General features: G+C 52.0%; 2 protein-coding genes across 2 annotated transcripts in view; one reads left to right on the top strand and one right to left on the bottom strand.

The window, feature by feature from the left end:
• The window catches only part of YY1 (YY1 transcription factor), a 34004-nt gene extending 33295 nt beyond the window's left edge, over positions 1-709 (bottom strand). Inside the window, exon 1 of the mRNA XM_047797183.1 lies at positions 2-709. Within this exon, the coding sequence (XP_047653139.1) occupies positions 2-671 (670 nt within the window). The 5' untranslated portion in view covers positions 672-709. The remainder of the gene's footprint in view (position 1) is intronic.
• Positions 710-1378: 669 nt separating this feature from the next.
• DEGS2 (delta 4-desaturase, sphingolipid 2) overlaps positions 1379-14946 on the top strand; it is a 73841-nt gene continuing 60273 nt past the window's right edge. The window contains exon 1 of the mRNA XM_047797188.1: positions 1379-1433. The gene's annotated coding sequence lies outside the window, so the exon portion shown is untranslated. The remainder of the gene's footprint in view (positions 1434-14946) is intronic.

Genomic DNA, 14946 nt, shown 5'->3' with positions numbered 1-14946 from the left:
CCTGAGGACCACATGGTGACCGAGAACTCGCCCTCCAGGGTCTTGATCTGCACCTGCTTCTGCTCCCACTTCTTGTTGCCCGCGTCCGCGCCGCCCGCCGCCCCGGCCCCGCCGCCGAGGTAGCCCTTCTTGCCGCTCTTCTTGCCGCCGCCCTTCTTGACGCGGCCGCCGCCCGACGACGACGAGCCGCCGCCGCCGCTCTTGCCGGCCGCAGCCACGGTGACCAGCGTCTGCTCGATGTAGTCGTCGTCGCCGCCGGCCGGCGCGGGCACCGGGATGAGGATCTGGTCTTCGAAGCCGTCCTCGGCGCGCAGCCCGTCCGAGTCGTCGCCGCCCACCACCTCCTCGCGCGTCTGCACCAGGATCACCTCCTGGTGGTGGTGCACCTGGGTCGGGTCGTCGGTGACCAGCGGCTGCAGCGCGATCATGGGCGGGTGGTGGTGGTGGTGGTGATGGTGGTGATGGCCCGCGTGCCCGTGGCCGCCCCCGCCGCCGTGGTCTCCGCCGCCACCGTCCTCGTCGTCGTCGTCGTCCTCCTCCTCCTCGCCCACCACCGTGGTCTCGATGGTCTCCACCGGGATGGTCTCCACCTCGATCTCGTGCAGCTCCACGATCTCGGCCGGCATCTCCGAGCCGTCCGTGGCGATGTAGAGGGTGTCGCCCGAGGCCATGACTGAGGGCTCGGCCGCCACGGCCGCGGCGGCCTCAGCTCCGGGGCTGCGGGCAGGCGGGCGAGGAGGCGGCCGGCCGTGGGGAAGGAAGGCAGAGGGAGGAAGGCGGCGGGCGGGCGGGCGGGGGGAGAGGGGGCGGGCGGCGGGGGGAAGGGGCGGGCGCGGCGGCGGTGGCGGCGGGCTTCCCCGCCTCCTCGCCTCGGTGCGCCCCGCGCTCACTCGGCCGCTGCTCGCCCCGGCGCCCCGCCGCGCCGCGCCTCGGCCGCCCGCTCTGGCCGCGCCTCCTCCCGCCCTCCGGGCCGGCGCTCCGCTTCCCCCTTCCTCCTGCGCCTCCGCCTCCTTCCACACAAATACCAACTCCTCACCCTGAGCCCAGATCTCGCCGCCGCCGCCGCCGCCACACTCCGCTCAGGCTTGGCCTCGCGAGACTTCCGTGCGGCCTCGGCCCGCCCCACCTCGCTCCTAACTCGCTTGCTCGCCCTCTCGCTCCTCCTCTTCTGCCAATCGGTCTGCCCGTTCGCCGCTGCCGCCCCGCCCACTCAACCCTGGCTCCTCCCGGATTGGGGCCGACGGGACGGCCCCCGCGCGCGCTGGCTGGCCGCTGCGCGTGACGTCAGCGCGCCGCCGCCGCCGCCGCCACCGCCGCCGCGAGTCGTGCGGCTCCCGCCCTTCGCGGTGCAACAGCAGCAAAACCCGCCGCCCCGGACCCGGGCCGCACTCTAGAGCGGGGTGTCGACGCTGCAGCCGCCGCTTCGGGAGCCGGTGAGCGGTCCGCGCGGCACCCGGCGCCGCGTGGGAAGGGGCCTGAGGGGCGGGGCTGGGCGGGGTCGGCCGAGCCCGGGGTCCTGGGGGGTGGGCGGCCCGGGGGTCGCGGAGGGGAGCGGGTGGCGCGCGCGGGGCTGCCCCGGCGCCCCAATAAAGTCTGCTTTGAAGAGAAACGCCTGTGCCTCCTTTTTCGCGTCGGGCAGCTTTTGCTCTTGGTTCCTGCCTGGCTTCGGGCAGGCGATGGCGACCGAGTGGCGGAGGAGGGCCAGGCGAACAAAGGCGGGCGAGCGAGCAGCAGAGGAAGGTGTTCGCCGGTGGCCACAGGCCAGCATCTCGCTGCGAGCACCGGTCCCCGGGCCCCGCTGGGTCCGGGGCCGAGCGCAGGTGGGCTGCACGCGGGGCGGGGCGGGGCGGTCGAGCGGAAGCGGCGCGCGGAGCCCCCAGGTCCACCGTTGGGAGGATGTCCGTTATCCTTTTGTGACCCGCGGAAACCTGAGACCGAGCCGTTGGGTGCCTGCTTCCCCGTAGATCTTAGAACTGCCGGATCCCGGCCGCTGGTCCTGGAGCTTGGCTCTCTGCGGCTTTCTAAAATTTCCCTCTGAGCCTCCCCTTCGCTCTCCAGCCAACCATTGTTTCTCTCGACCACCGTCTTCACCTGTTTCTCACTTGCGTAGATGCTCCTCCTTTGCCCACCAGGCTTTGCATTTGTTCTCTTGTTCAAAACCCCAGTTTTCCCTCCCTGTTCTCCTTTATACCTGCAGCAGAGCGTATGTTTTTCTTGGCACTAATTAGCGGCAAATTAAACCTTGATGAAGGTGGTTTTGTCTTTATTTGGTCGTCCTGACTTTGTGTTTGAAGCATTAGAAATAACTGGTTTTTAGGGAAGAAAATCACGAAAAGCTGCGAAGATGTGTCTTTGTTGCTCGTTGGGCCAATTGAACGGCTGTGTGAATTTTTTGAACGTGTGTATTTTCAACGTTTACACTTGTTTTTTGCAGTAGTGTTCTTGCAAGTGAATACCATGATTATTCTGAACTGTCCTATGTCAGAATAGATTCAACTTGTAACAAGCGGGTGTCTTTTTGAGAATTTAGAGCACGGTTTATATGTTTTGATTAAAGAGTGGTTTTGTCAATTTCATGTAGTTTCATTTTTAAATGGCATTGAACTTGATATTTGAGAATCTTAGTATATGGAGTGAAAAACTGGATCATTGTCTCTTTGAATCTGAGTTTTAAATCCTGAGTAATCTTAGATTGCTGCACCCACACAGTTTGCTGAAATCAAGCCTGTTGAACTAAATCGTTTCTGGCTTCATAGCTTATAAATTCTGCGTAAATATTTAGCAAATGAAAACCAGTTGTGGGAGAATTTTTAGGGGGCTTAATTAATTTCACTTTCCCCACTCTCTAGTAATTGATGGGAGGATGTCTCTGTATGTGGTTGATACTTCCCCATAGGTACAAGAGAAAGGGGGGAGGTACCCAGTTGGGTGAACTGGCTTCTGAATCGTGATCTGTGGACTTGACAGTCATTTGGAGATCGCTAAAAAGGTTCACCTGTCAGGAAAGGTCCTGGGAGAAGGTGCCAAGCTGCTCCTCAGGGTTAGCTCAAGCACCTACTATGAGAAGAGCTTTTAAAAATTGCCCCAGAGCAGGTGATCTGTTAGGTAGGCCTGAGTTTTCTGTGGTGGCAGGTAGTCTCAACTCCTCCTCTTTTGCTCGGGAGTAGCTTATGGACCAACATGCAAAGACACTGTGCTGTCTTGCCTCTGGCCTGCTCGCATTTGCTGCTAATGGTGCAACCCCATTTAAAAGGACACATTGGGAGTTTTATCTTGTGGGGCAGTGGGTTAAGGATCCGGCGTTGTCACTGCAGCAGCCCAGGTCGTTGCTGAGGTGTGGGTTCGATCTCCAGTATGGGAACTTACACATGCCCTGGGCACAGCCAATAAATAAATAAGTAAACAAATAAATGGAGTTCTTACGGTGGCACAACCGGGGATTGGGGATGTCTCTGTAGCACCAGGACTTAGGTTCCATCCCTGCCCAGCACAGTGGGTTAAAGGATCCCACAGCGTTGCTGCAGCTCGGATCTGACCCCTGGCCCTGGAACTCCATGTGCCTCAGGGCGGCTAGAGATGAAAATAAAGTAAAAGGACAGGTTAGGAGTTCCCGTCGTGGCACAGTGGTTAACGAATCTGAATAGGAACCATGAGGTTGCAGGTTCAATCCCTGCCCTCGCTCAGTGGGTGAAGGATCCGGCGTTGCCCTGAGCTGTGGTGTAGGTCGCAGACGCGGCTTGGATCCCGCGTTGCTGTGGCTCTGGCGTAGGCCGGTGGCTGCAGCTCCGATTCGAGCCCTAGCCTGGGAACCTCCGTATGCTGCGGAAGCGGCCCAAGAAATGGCAAAAAGACCAAGAAAAAAAAGTGCAGGTTAAAGAGCAGTTCCAGAGCCTTTTATTCTGTTCTGTTTGGTTATAGCAAATTGAACCAGCGAGCCTTCCCTCTAAACTTCTAGAGTCCCTTTGATTTGGCAACAAGACAAATGACTAATGCGACGTGATTAAACTTGGTATTTTACACCTAGGTCTGCGAGCTTTTACGCTTCCAACTCTGAGGGCAGAGACTGTGGCTGGTTCTGTCTGCAGCTCGGTGCATGGGATGGTTGCTTTTTGGTTCATCAAAAAATGGAGGCTCTGACAGAGAGGTTCTGTGTAATAGTGCTTGACCATTTCAAGTGTCTCAAAAGCTCCAACTTTGTACAAACTTTCCAATCCACCAGAAAAGGAATGTCAACACCTATAGAAGAAAGTAGAAGATTGGAAGAATCATTAGAGTTGGGTGAAGTTTCTAGACTCTCTGAGAAGTGAGCTCACTAATGGTGGCTGGGGAGGTGTGCTGAATATCCTGCAGGGGATGTGTCCTGGGCAGGACCTCACAGGACAAAGGGGTGGACTGTTACCCACAGCTCTTTAAATGTCTCCTCAGCTCCTTCGTTCCTGATGGTTCCCTTCCTGAAACCTCCATTAAATTTCCAACAGCGTCAAGATGCTGCTGTTTAGGAAGGCACACCTGTGGAGAGAGGGTAGCGGATGTGAATTAAAAGACACTTTGCATCTTTCCGAGTATCTTTTCAATTTATTGATTATAGGGAGGCTACCTGATAAATCTGACTCTACCATTTTTCCATTGCTAACAGATTGGCATTGAATCAGGCCGTGAACTCATGCTAAATAATTTCCCTTACCACGAATTAGTTTGGCTGCCTTTCGTGAAATTGCTTTTTGGTTAGTTCTAATGTCCAGTTCTTTTTTAATGTTTATGTCTAGCAGGCATTTGGTCTATGTATCAGTTACAACGTGGAGAATGTTAGGCCTGAGCAGAACCAACCCAGTCTCATTTTTGCAGCTGAGCTGAGACAGGAGTTGTTCACAGTCACCGTGCAAGAGGTGGCGTTTTTTGCTTTTTGTTAGGTGGCACAGCCTCTGTAAGTTTGGGAGTGGGGAGCTTGTTTGACTTCAGATCCATGCCGAGTTCCCAATAAAAGGATGACAGTTTGTGTTTATGCATCTAAATTAGTAACCCCTGGTTTGGGTCAATACAAGTTAAATGAAAAACACGTTTTCCTAATAACCTAAGCTATAGTTCTTTTTGATTGTGAAATCTTTGAAACCTGGGCAATTTACCCCCAAAACCAATGCATATGTTAGATTTGGAGCTTAAATTATGGTGAAAAGCCCTCACTGCACATAAAGCTATCACCATTTATGCAACATTTTTTGTCCTTCACGTTTATAAGGTCTTAGTCAAACTCTTTTCCTGAGGCAAAGTGGTTTAGTGCAGTAAATGAATCTGGTTATTGCTCATAAATCTAAAGAAAGTTGAAGTCTCTAGTAATAAATTCACCTCATTTTCCTCTATGTGGCTAGTTGTGTGCCCTGCCAACGTAGCAGCTAAATGAACTCATCCGTACTGCAGTTGCTCCTGCCTCCCGCCCATGCAAGGGAAGGCAGCTTGCACACTTGAACAGAATGATTAGAAAGTTCTGCTTCAATCCATGGTAAGTTCGATGGGCACACTTATTTCACGGCGTGCAGAGATACAGGAAGCTGACCTACTCGTGCTTCTGTGTGTGAGAGGTTAGTGCTGGAATGGAAGGAGCTCTGAGTGGGCTAGACACGCGGCCTCTGATACCGATTTTCTCTGTGTATCAAAGAGGAATGACGTAGGTGAGCCCAGCTGTTCATTCCCCCGTTGGCCAAGCACCTGCCCCATGAGGCCAAAGGAGACAGGCCATGACCAGTGAGCTCACAGATGCTGGTCTAAATTCCACTTGGGGAGGTCCCACTGTGGCTCAGTGGGTTACGAACCTGACTAGTATCCGTGACGGTCACCGATGCAGCTCGGATCTGGTGTGGCTGTGGCTGTGGTGTAGGCCAACAGCTGAAGCTCCAATTGGGTCCCTAGCCTGGGAGCTTCCATGTGCTGTGGGTGTGGCCCTGAAAAAAGCAAAATCAAACAAATTCCACTTGGAAGTCCTAGTAAGAAGCGGAGACTTGGGTGCAGGACGACCTAGCCCATGCTGTGGGGTAAAGGCCCTGCTGAGGAAGAGACATCCACCTGGGACTTGAGAGTCGAGCAAACCCCAGAGTGCCCAAGCCAGTGCTTGGCTGCAGACCTGCCTTTTTTTTAATCTATGTGAAAAGGAAGTAGGTAAAATAAAGTAGGTGATGAATTTGCTGATATTTGGGATAAGCCCTCAGCACTCAGTATAAAAGGGCTATTTCCCCTTGGAAAGTCAACAGAGAAACCACTTAATCCACTGAAACTGCTCCTGAGGTGGCTGAGGTTTTCTCAGTACTTGGCTACTGACATCATCAGCCTACTTTTTTGTTTTTATGAGCCATTGCTTGTTCAAAGTTCTCGAACTTGGGGATTAATAGGGGAAATCGTGGAGTTCCCACTATGGTGCAGTGGGTTAAGGATCCAACTGCAGCGGCTCGAGTTGCTGGGGAGACGCGGGTTCAGTCCTTGACGCAGGAATTTCCACATGCTGTGGGTGCAGCCAAAAAAAAAGCAGACTAGAGTCAACCACACAGGTCAGGTCCTGCACGTGCCTTTGTCATCAGGTGACATCTGCAAAGTGTTATAATTTTTTCTACTACGGCTGTTATTCTATCCTTATCAATTAAAGTATAGTTGATTTACAATGTTGTGCCAATTTCTGCTGCGCAGCAAAATGACTCAGTTATACATATTTATGTATGGTCTTTTTTTTTAATGTATGTATTCTTCTCCACCATGGTCTGTCCCAGGAGATTGGATGTAGTTCCCTGTGCTATACAGTAGGACCTTATTGTCTTATCCATTCCTAAGGTGATAATTTGCATCCATGGACCCCACACTCCCCATCCAGCCTACTCCCTTCCCCCATCTGCTAACTCTTGTAACCTCTGACTCTTCATTTCCTCGGCTCTAAAACAGGCTTAACCAGGCCAGGCTCGTAGGGTTCCGCTGTAAAGATCAGTAAGATGTGGGACGTGTTGACGCTTCTTGGGATTGGTCGTATTTCCTTCTGCCCCCTCATTCCAGGTGAACCAGCCTCTGCTGCTCACGTCTCAGCTTCTCTGAGGGTTTCAGGGCTCGTCCTCATAGGCTGGACCCAGCGCTCACGCAGTTTCTTAGAGCAGATGAGAATTCATTTGCTACCCAGACTTTTTAAAAGAGATGTGCCATATCAGTGATACGTTTTTGTCCTTTTTTTTTTTTTTTTTTGTCTTTTTAGGGCCGTACCTGGCATGTGGAAGTTCCCAGGCGGGGGGTTGAATCAGAACTGTAGCTGCTGGCCTACACCTGAGCCACAGCAATGTGGGATCTGAACCACATCTGCAACTTACACCACAGCTCACTGCAATGCCGGATCCTTAACCCACTGAACAAGGCCAGAGGGCGAACCTGCGTCCTCATGGATGCCAGTCAGATTCATTACCGACGAGCCACCATGGGAACTCCCAGTGATAAGTTTTGAGTCTCTGGCCTCAGTGGATCACTGTCTATTAAAAGTAGAATAAACAACTGGAGTTCCCGTTGTGGCGCAGTGGTTAACGAATCCGACTAGGAACCATGAGGTTGCAGGTTCGATCCCTGGCCTCGCTCAGTGGGTTAAGGATTCTGGTGTTGCCGTGAGCTGTGGTGTAGGTCACAGATGCGGCTTGGATCTGACGTTGCTGTGGCTGTGATGTAGGCCGGCAGCTACAGCTCCATTTCAACCCCTAGCCTGGGAACCTCCATATGCCATGGGAAGCGGCCCTAGAAAAGGAAAAAAGAAAAAAAAAGAATAAACAATTGCTTTCGTGTTTTGCATGTCAATCAGAATTCAGTTTCTCAATACTGAAACTCTTTTTGGAAGTATGTCTATTGGGATTCAGCTGGAAGGGGTAAAACCCAGGAAGACCTGATGATGGTGTCATCACCTGGCTGGGGGGGTGGTCAACAGCAGCCACTTGGGGCAACAGCACCCCAGAGGTGGTAGAGGGAAGAGAAGGAGCATCAGCGTCCTCTCTCCACGTCCTGACCTTTCCTTGGTGTTCATACGGTTTTAATTTGGAGATTTAAAGCATGTGGTGTGGGAGTTCCCTGGTGGCTCAGCGGGTTAGGGATCTGGTGTTATCCCTGCTGTGGAGAGGGGGTTCCAGCCCTGGCTCAGGAACTTCTGCCTGCTGTGAGTGTGGCCAAAAAAATAAAATTAAAAAAAAAAAAAGGATGGGGTGTGGAGGAGGGACTGTTATATTCTAAACCGTGCCCCCTGTTCCTGCCCCAGGAGCGGATTGGGGGTGTCTGCGCTGTTTTGCTTAAACAGGCAGTGTCGCTGTGGCAAGAATGTGGTTATGGGTTTGCCTGAATCTTTCCCTGGTGACTGACCAAGTCTTACCCAGAGATTTGCGGTTCAAGCCTTCACCCCTGGGTGTCTCCCTCTCCCATCTCCTGGCCTCACTGAACCCCTTCTCGTGCCCATTGAGGCCGTGGTGTTTACATCACAACCTTTCTCTGGCACTTCATCCCTGCAGCCTCTCTGCTTTGGCCTCTGCAGCTCCACGTACCTGCATTCCCACCTCTTTGGCTGCCACATCGTGGTCCTGTCATCCTGGGGAGCAGGGCTCCATTTGGATTCTTCAACTCCCAAGGTCCTCTCCTCCCCTCCTCTCACACCCTCGTCCCTGTTACCCCTTTATTTCAGCCTCAGACTTGCAGCTCTCTAGCCCCTCTTTCCTTCCCCGACCAGACCTCTATGACTGATCCCCGGCATCCTCAGCTTCCTGCGTGGCGTGCGGCGTATCCCTGCTGAAACCTCACCCTTGGATCTACTCGCTTTTGCCTCTGCTCCTCTGGTCCTGGCATCTGGAGGGACCCCCACGTGTGGATGTAGATTTCAGCCGCAACATGTTCAAGGTCCCCAGCGTCACCTGAGTGAGGCACCTGACCGTTCTTTTGACTTATCCTGACTCAGCGCCCACCACCACTTTGCTCAAAGTCCAGAAGAAACCTGCTTGCGTCCATCTCCCCACCCCCTCCAGTAGTCCCATTCTGATGCCTCCTACTTCAGGAAGGTTGGGGGGATCCAAACTCACTTCCTCAGACGCCAGCTGCCCTGCGTGCCCCTCTCCCCGCTGCCGTTCTCAGCTGAGCCGGGTCCTCTGTGCTCGTGCTCCCTCCCCTCGGTCCCTGCGCCTTCCCTATCTCCTCTCTGTCCTGGCTCTTCTTTGGAATAAGTCTCTCCTGGTCTTTAGAAACCAGGCTCTCCCTGTCGCCACCTGCCCATCTCCTTCCATTCTCAGCTCAGCGCCCTGAGACCAGGTCTGTGGTGCTAGTCTCTGCTTCATCTGTGGAGCCCAGGTACCATGGCATCGCCTGATCCACCCTTGCGGCCTTAACAACCTCCTGCCTGCCGACCCTTCTTAGCTTCTATCTCTGGTCTGGATTCTCCCCTGATCTCTAACCCCACGGCCACTGTCCCTTCTCAGTGTCCCACGGGGTTGACCTTACAAGCTCCCCTGACTCCTCTAGCCCACTTCTTCTGCCACAGATGGAAATCTGGGATCGTCTTTGACTCCTCTGGCCCCATAATCCCCCATGTGTAGCCACCATGTCCTCTTAAAATATTTTTCAAACCAACGTTTCTCCAGCCCTGCTCTTTCTGCCTTTTCGTAGGCCTAAGCCTTTACCAGCCAGCTGCCCTACCTGCCTCCAGCTCTCTGTTCCCAAGGCTCTCCTGAATTTTTCTACCATGTAAATAGGACCTTGTTCCCCCAGTTCAAACTTCCGGGTGCCTCGGGATAGAGCCGCTTCTTCTCGGCAGGGCATTCCTACACCTGCCGCCCCCGGGTCCATGAGCCATGCTGGTTCACACCTTTGCTTTCAGACCGTTTCTCTCTGCCCTGAATATCCTTTCCCACCTGCTTCCACTTCTCTTCCCAGACGGCTGGAGGACACCTCTCCCAAGCCCTTTTTGGAGGGGGGTTTCCATAGCATTCCACCCAAACTGCTGTCATTGTCCTCATAATGAAAGCGTTTCTGCACCTTCGCTGAGGGCGGGGACAGTTTGGCTCCTGCTTCGAGTGAGCCAGCCAGGGCCAGCCTGCTGCCGCTGGGCCCTACCGGAGCAAAAATACCTCCCCGTGTCCTCCACCGCTGCTGCCTGTGGAGCAAAGTCCCGGGCCCTTGGCAGGGCTTTAAGGGAGCATGGCATAGCCGGAAAACCTGGCGCTTTGATCCCACAGACCCGGATCTGAATATTTGTTCTGCTGTTTATGGGCTAAGTGATCTCAGATGAGTGTTTTGGCCTCTCTGGGCCAGGTTCTTGATCTGTAAGACAGGAACATTACTGTTCAAGATTGTTGTGAAGTTTGATTGAAATAACATGTACAGGAAGGTCCCATCGTGGCTCAGTGGTAACGAGCCCAACTAGTATCCATGAAGACGCGGGTTCAATCCTTGGCCTCACCTGGTGAGTTAAGGATCTGGTGTTGCTGTGTGCTGTGGTATAGGCTGCAGACGCGGCTCAGATCCTGCATTGCTGTGGTTGTGGTGTAGGCTGCCAGCTGCAGCTCTGATACAACCCCTGGCCTGGGAACCTCCATATGCTGAGGGTGTGGCCCTTAAAAGCAAAAGAGAAAAAAAAAAAAGAAAGGAAAAAGAAATTATGTGTACAGTGCCCATGGCATGTAATGGGTGCTGAATAAACTTCCTCATCCATTGCTGTTTTTCTCTCTCCCCTGCTCCAGCCGGACCCCCTCCCACACCAGCCTCACACACAGACCCTACTGGGGACGGTGCCCCTTCATTTTCCCTGCCTTTGCTCCCACTCCTGTCTTTAAGGAATGCCTTTGTGTTGTCTCCCAGCCTCTCTGTTCAGTTCAGATCCTGCCGCAAGGCATCCCAGACCCTCCAGTTCCAAATAACCCCCTCCCTGGTTTCCTGTCTCTGCACAGCACGTACTGTTCCCAACCTGCTACTGGGTTAGCTGTCTCTCACTTTAATTACTCAGAGAGAGTTCCTGAGTTGGAAGCTTCTGGCAGGCAGGGGTGTTCCTTCAGCTTTTTTGTAGCTATTCATGCTTCTGGAGTCCTCCAGGCCTGGAACAAACCAGGTGCTAAATAAACGGTTGTTGGAGCTCCTGTTGTGGCGCAGGGGATTAAGAACCCAGTGTTGTCTCCAAGGATGTGGGTTTGATCCCTGGCCTCGCTCAGTGGGTTAAAGACCCGGCATTACCGTGAGCTGTGGTGTAGGTCGCAGATGTGGCTCCGATCTGACGTTACTGTGGCTGTGGTGTAGGCCGGCAGCTGCAGCTCTGGTTCAACCCCTAGCCCAGGAATTTCCATAGGTGGGATGGTAAAAAGAAGAAAAAGAAAAAGAAATGGTTGTTTACTTTGATGGGGGTTGGAGAGGACAGGAAAATGCTGCTTCCCAGGCTAAGCAGCATGGCAGAGTCTTAAGTAATCAAACTCTCTGGGAACTCTGAATTTAGCTTGCTTGCCCGTAAGATCTTTTGTGTGGTATGAATTTCCACGTTGCAAGCAAATAAACAAATGTCTGGAAATTAGACATAATTCTAGGAAATGCAAAAAGTGAAAAATCATTAGTTTATAATGTGAAAAAAAGTACAGGTTACCGCTTGCCCAAACTACATGAAAGTGTCTATTTCTCTCTAAAAGCGTGTTCAAAAAGGAAACCCTTTCGGTAGACTGTGCCCTGGCAAGACAGGCTCGCTTTGACCTGCTCCGCTGAAGCCCAGGCCGTCTTTCCTCCAGCCCTCTCTTAGCCAGCGATTCTGCAGGCAAACTCCCAGTGCAGCTCCCACAACAAAGAGGGAGTCCATGTGGAAAGCCCATTTCCTGTCGAAGTAAATGCCTTATTGATTCGTGTATTAACCCAGTGGTCAGCAGATCACACTGCTGTTTGTGCCACAGGCAGATAGAAGTGTTTCTTAGAGGTGCTCACACGCGTCTCTTTAGCCATTAAGGGACAATTTCCCTGGGACATTGCTCCTCCTCCCCCCACCCTTTTTTTTTTCCCTCCAAACCATTGAATTCTAGATGCAAAGCCTACTCCATAAAAAACTGGATCCAGTCCCTTCAACAGCGACTTCATGTCAGGCCTCATTAGAACTTATTGGAGGTGTAAACCAGCCACTCAGTGCTTGCTTGCACATGTAAGTAGCTTTGGGTTTTGGTTTTGGCAGCGGCACGCAGCAGCTTGATGTGGGATCTCAGTTCCCAGACCAGGGATTGAACCTGGGTGGCAGTGGTGAAAGCACCGAATCCTAAAATTGTTTTTTTTTTTTTTTTTAATCTATTTAGGGCCACACCCAGGCATATGGAAGTTCCCAGGCTAGGGGTCAAATCTGAGCTGTAGCTGCCAGCCACAGCCACAGCCACGCCAGATCCGGGCCACGTCTGCACCCTATACCACAGCTCGACGGCAACGCCAGATCCTTAACCCACTGACCTCACTGGCCTGAACTCCCTGGCCTCTCTCAGTGGGTTAAGGATCCAGTGTGTTTTTCTTTTTTCTTTTTTTTTTTTTTTTTTTAGGGCTGCACTTGTGGCATATGGAGGTTCCCAGTCTAGGGGTTGAATCAGAGCTGTAGCCGCTGGCCTAAACCACAGCCACACAGGATCCCAGCCACATCTGCAACCTACACCACAGCTCAACGTACACCAGGAGCACTGCCAGATCCTTAACCCACTGAGCAAGACCAGGGATCGAACCCACAATCTCATGGTTCCTAGTCAGATTTGTTCCCGCTGCACCACAATGGGAACTCCTCTGAGGATGTGGTATTGATGCAAGCTGTGGTGTAGACTGCAGCTGCAGCTCTGGTTTGACCCCTGGAACTTCCATGTGCCACAGGTATGGCTGTACATAGGAAAAAAAAAAAAAATCTCACTTCCTTGAGCCAGTGGTGGATCTGAGAAGGGGTTGGGGGAGAATGTGACCCAGTTCTGGCCAAAAAAATTTTAAGGAAAATGTGTGTTATTAGAGAGGAGTCCCTTCCTTAGGAAGATACAGCCTCGAGAAGACGGCCCCTCTTCTTCCTTCCTGCCCAGGAGCTGGCGGGGCCAGGACTGTGACCTTGTCCTATGACAGAGGAGAGGGCTAAGAGAATCGCGGTCAGGACGGGCTCTGTGCAGCACACACCCACTGCCACCCCGGGGTTCGAGGGGTTTGCAGGGGCCCATTCTTGACACCCTGTCCCACGTGAGACTCAGTGGTTCCCTCCAGGAGCAAGAGGGGACCGGGAGTGGGGTGCAGGGGTTGGCACAGCTAAGAGGCCAGAGGGGTGTTATTCTTCTGTGTATCTGAAGTGTTCTGGTAATTTTATAGTCCAGCCATGTGGAACCCATGGGGTATTATAAAACCATAGATTCTGTATGTAGTGATTTTTTATTTTGTGTTTTTAATAGGAAAAAAGGCTATGATAAAATGATAAGCAAAAATGTAGCACTTTTTTTTTTTTTTCCCTTTTTCGGCCCCACCTGTGGCATATGGAAGTTCCCAGGCCTGGGATCAAATTTGAGCCAGAGCTGCGACCTGTGCCACAGCTGCAGCAACACTGGATTCTTAACCCACTGCAATGGGCTGGGGATCAAACCAGAACCTACACAGAGACAAGCCAGATCATTGACCCACTGCACCCTAGCGGGAACTCCAAACGGTAGCAATTTGTGTATATTATAATCTCAACTTTTTTGGAGGAAAGGCATAGAAAGAAATGAAAAGTAGGAGTTCCTACTGAGGCTCAACAGGTTAAGAACCCGATATAGTATCTGTGAGGTTTCAGGTTTGATCCCTGGCCTCCCTCAGTGGGTTAAGGATCCAGCATTGCCAGTGGCAGCATAGGTCACAGATGCAGCTTGGATCTGGCATTGCCATGGCTGTGATGCAGGCCAGCAGCTGCAGCTTCAATGAGACCCCTGGCCCAGGAATTTCCATATGCTGCAGGTATCGCCTTAAAAAGGAAAAACAGGAGTTCCTGTCATGGCGCAGTGGTTAACAAATCCGACTAGGAACCATGAGGTTGCGGGTTCGATCCCTGCCCTTGCTCAGTGGGTTAACAATCCAGCATTGCCGTGAGCTGTAGTGTAGGTTGCAGACATGGCTCGGATCCTGCGTTGCTGTGGCTCTGGCGTAGGCCAGCTGCTACAGCTCCGATTCGACCCCTAGCCTGGGAACCTCCATATGCCATGGGAGCAGCCCTAGAAAAGGCAAAAAGAAAAAAAAAAGGAAAAACACAAAGCTGGAGAGTAAATATGTCAAAACAATGTCATTTGCCTCTGGGAACTAGGATTTGGGGCAGTTGTTTTCTTTTTTTAGTTTGTATTTGCAATTATCACATGGATTTTTTTTTTTTTCCTTTCTTTTGATCAGCCCATGGCATGAGGAAGTTCCTGGGCCAGGGATCAAACCGGTGCCACAGGAGCAGCCCAAACTGCTGCAGTGACAATGCTGGATCCTTAACCTGCTGAGCTGCAGAGGAACTCCTATCACATGGATTTTTACTTTTCAATTTTTAAAAAAATTACATTTGTGTGTGAAGTATAATATAGTTGATTTACAGTGTTTTAATTTGTGCTGGATAGCAAAGTGACTCAGTTTTATATGTATATTTCATATATATACATTTTTATAGTATCTTCCATTATGGTTTATCATGGGATATTGAATATAGTTCCCTTTGCTCTACAGTAGGAGCTTGTAGTTTTTTTTTATTTTCTTGTATTGTGGTCAAAGACATAGTATTTACCATTCTTACATGTTAAGTTAAAGGAGTTCCTGTCGTAGCTTAGTGGTTAACAAATCCGACTAGGAATCATGAGGTTGCAGGTTCGATCCCTGGCCTTGCTCAGTGGGTTAAGGATCTGGTGTTGCCGTGAGCTGCGGTGTAGGTCACAGATGTGGCTCAGATCCCGAATTGCTGTGGCTGTGGTGTAGGCCAGCAGCTACAGCTCT

Source organism: Phacochoerus africanus, chromosome 9, assembly GCF_016906955.1.
Source record: "Phacochoerus africanus isolate WHEZ1 chromosome 9, ROS_Pafr_v1, whole genome shotgun sequence".
Taxonomy (NCBI): Eukaryota; Metazoa; Chordata; class Mammalia; order Artiodactyla; family Suidae; genus Phacochoerus; species Phacochoerus africanus.
The sequence above is the reverse complement of the archived record's forward strand: the minus strand, read 5'-3'. Positions and strand labels throughout refer to the sequence as shown.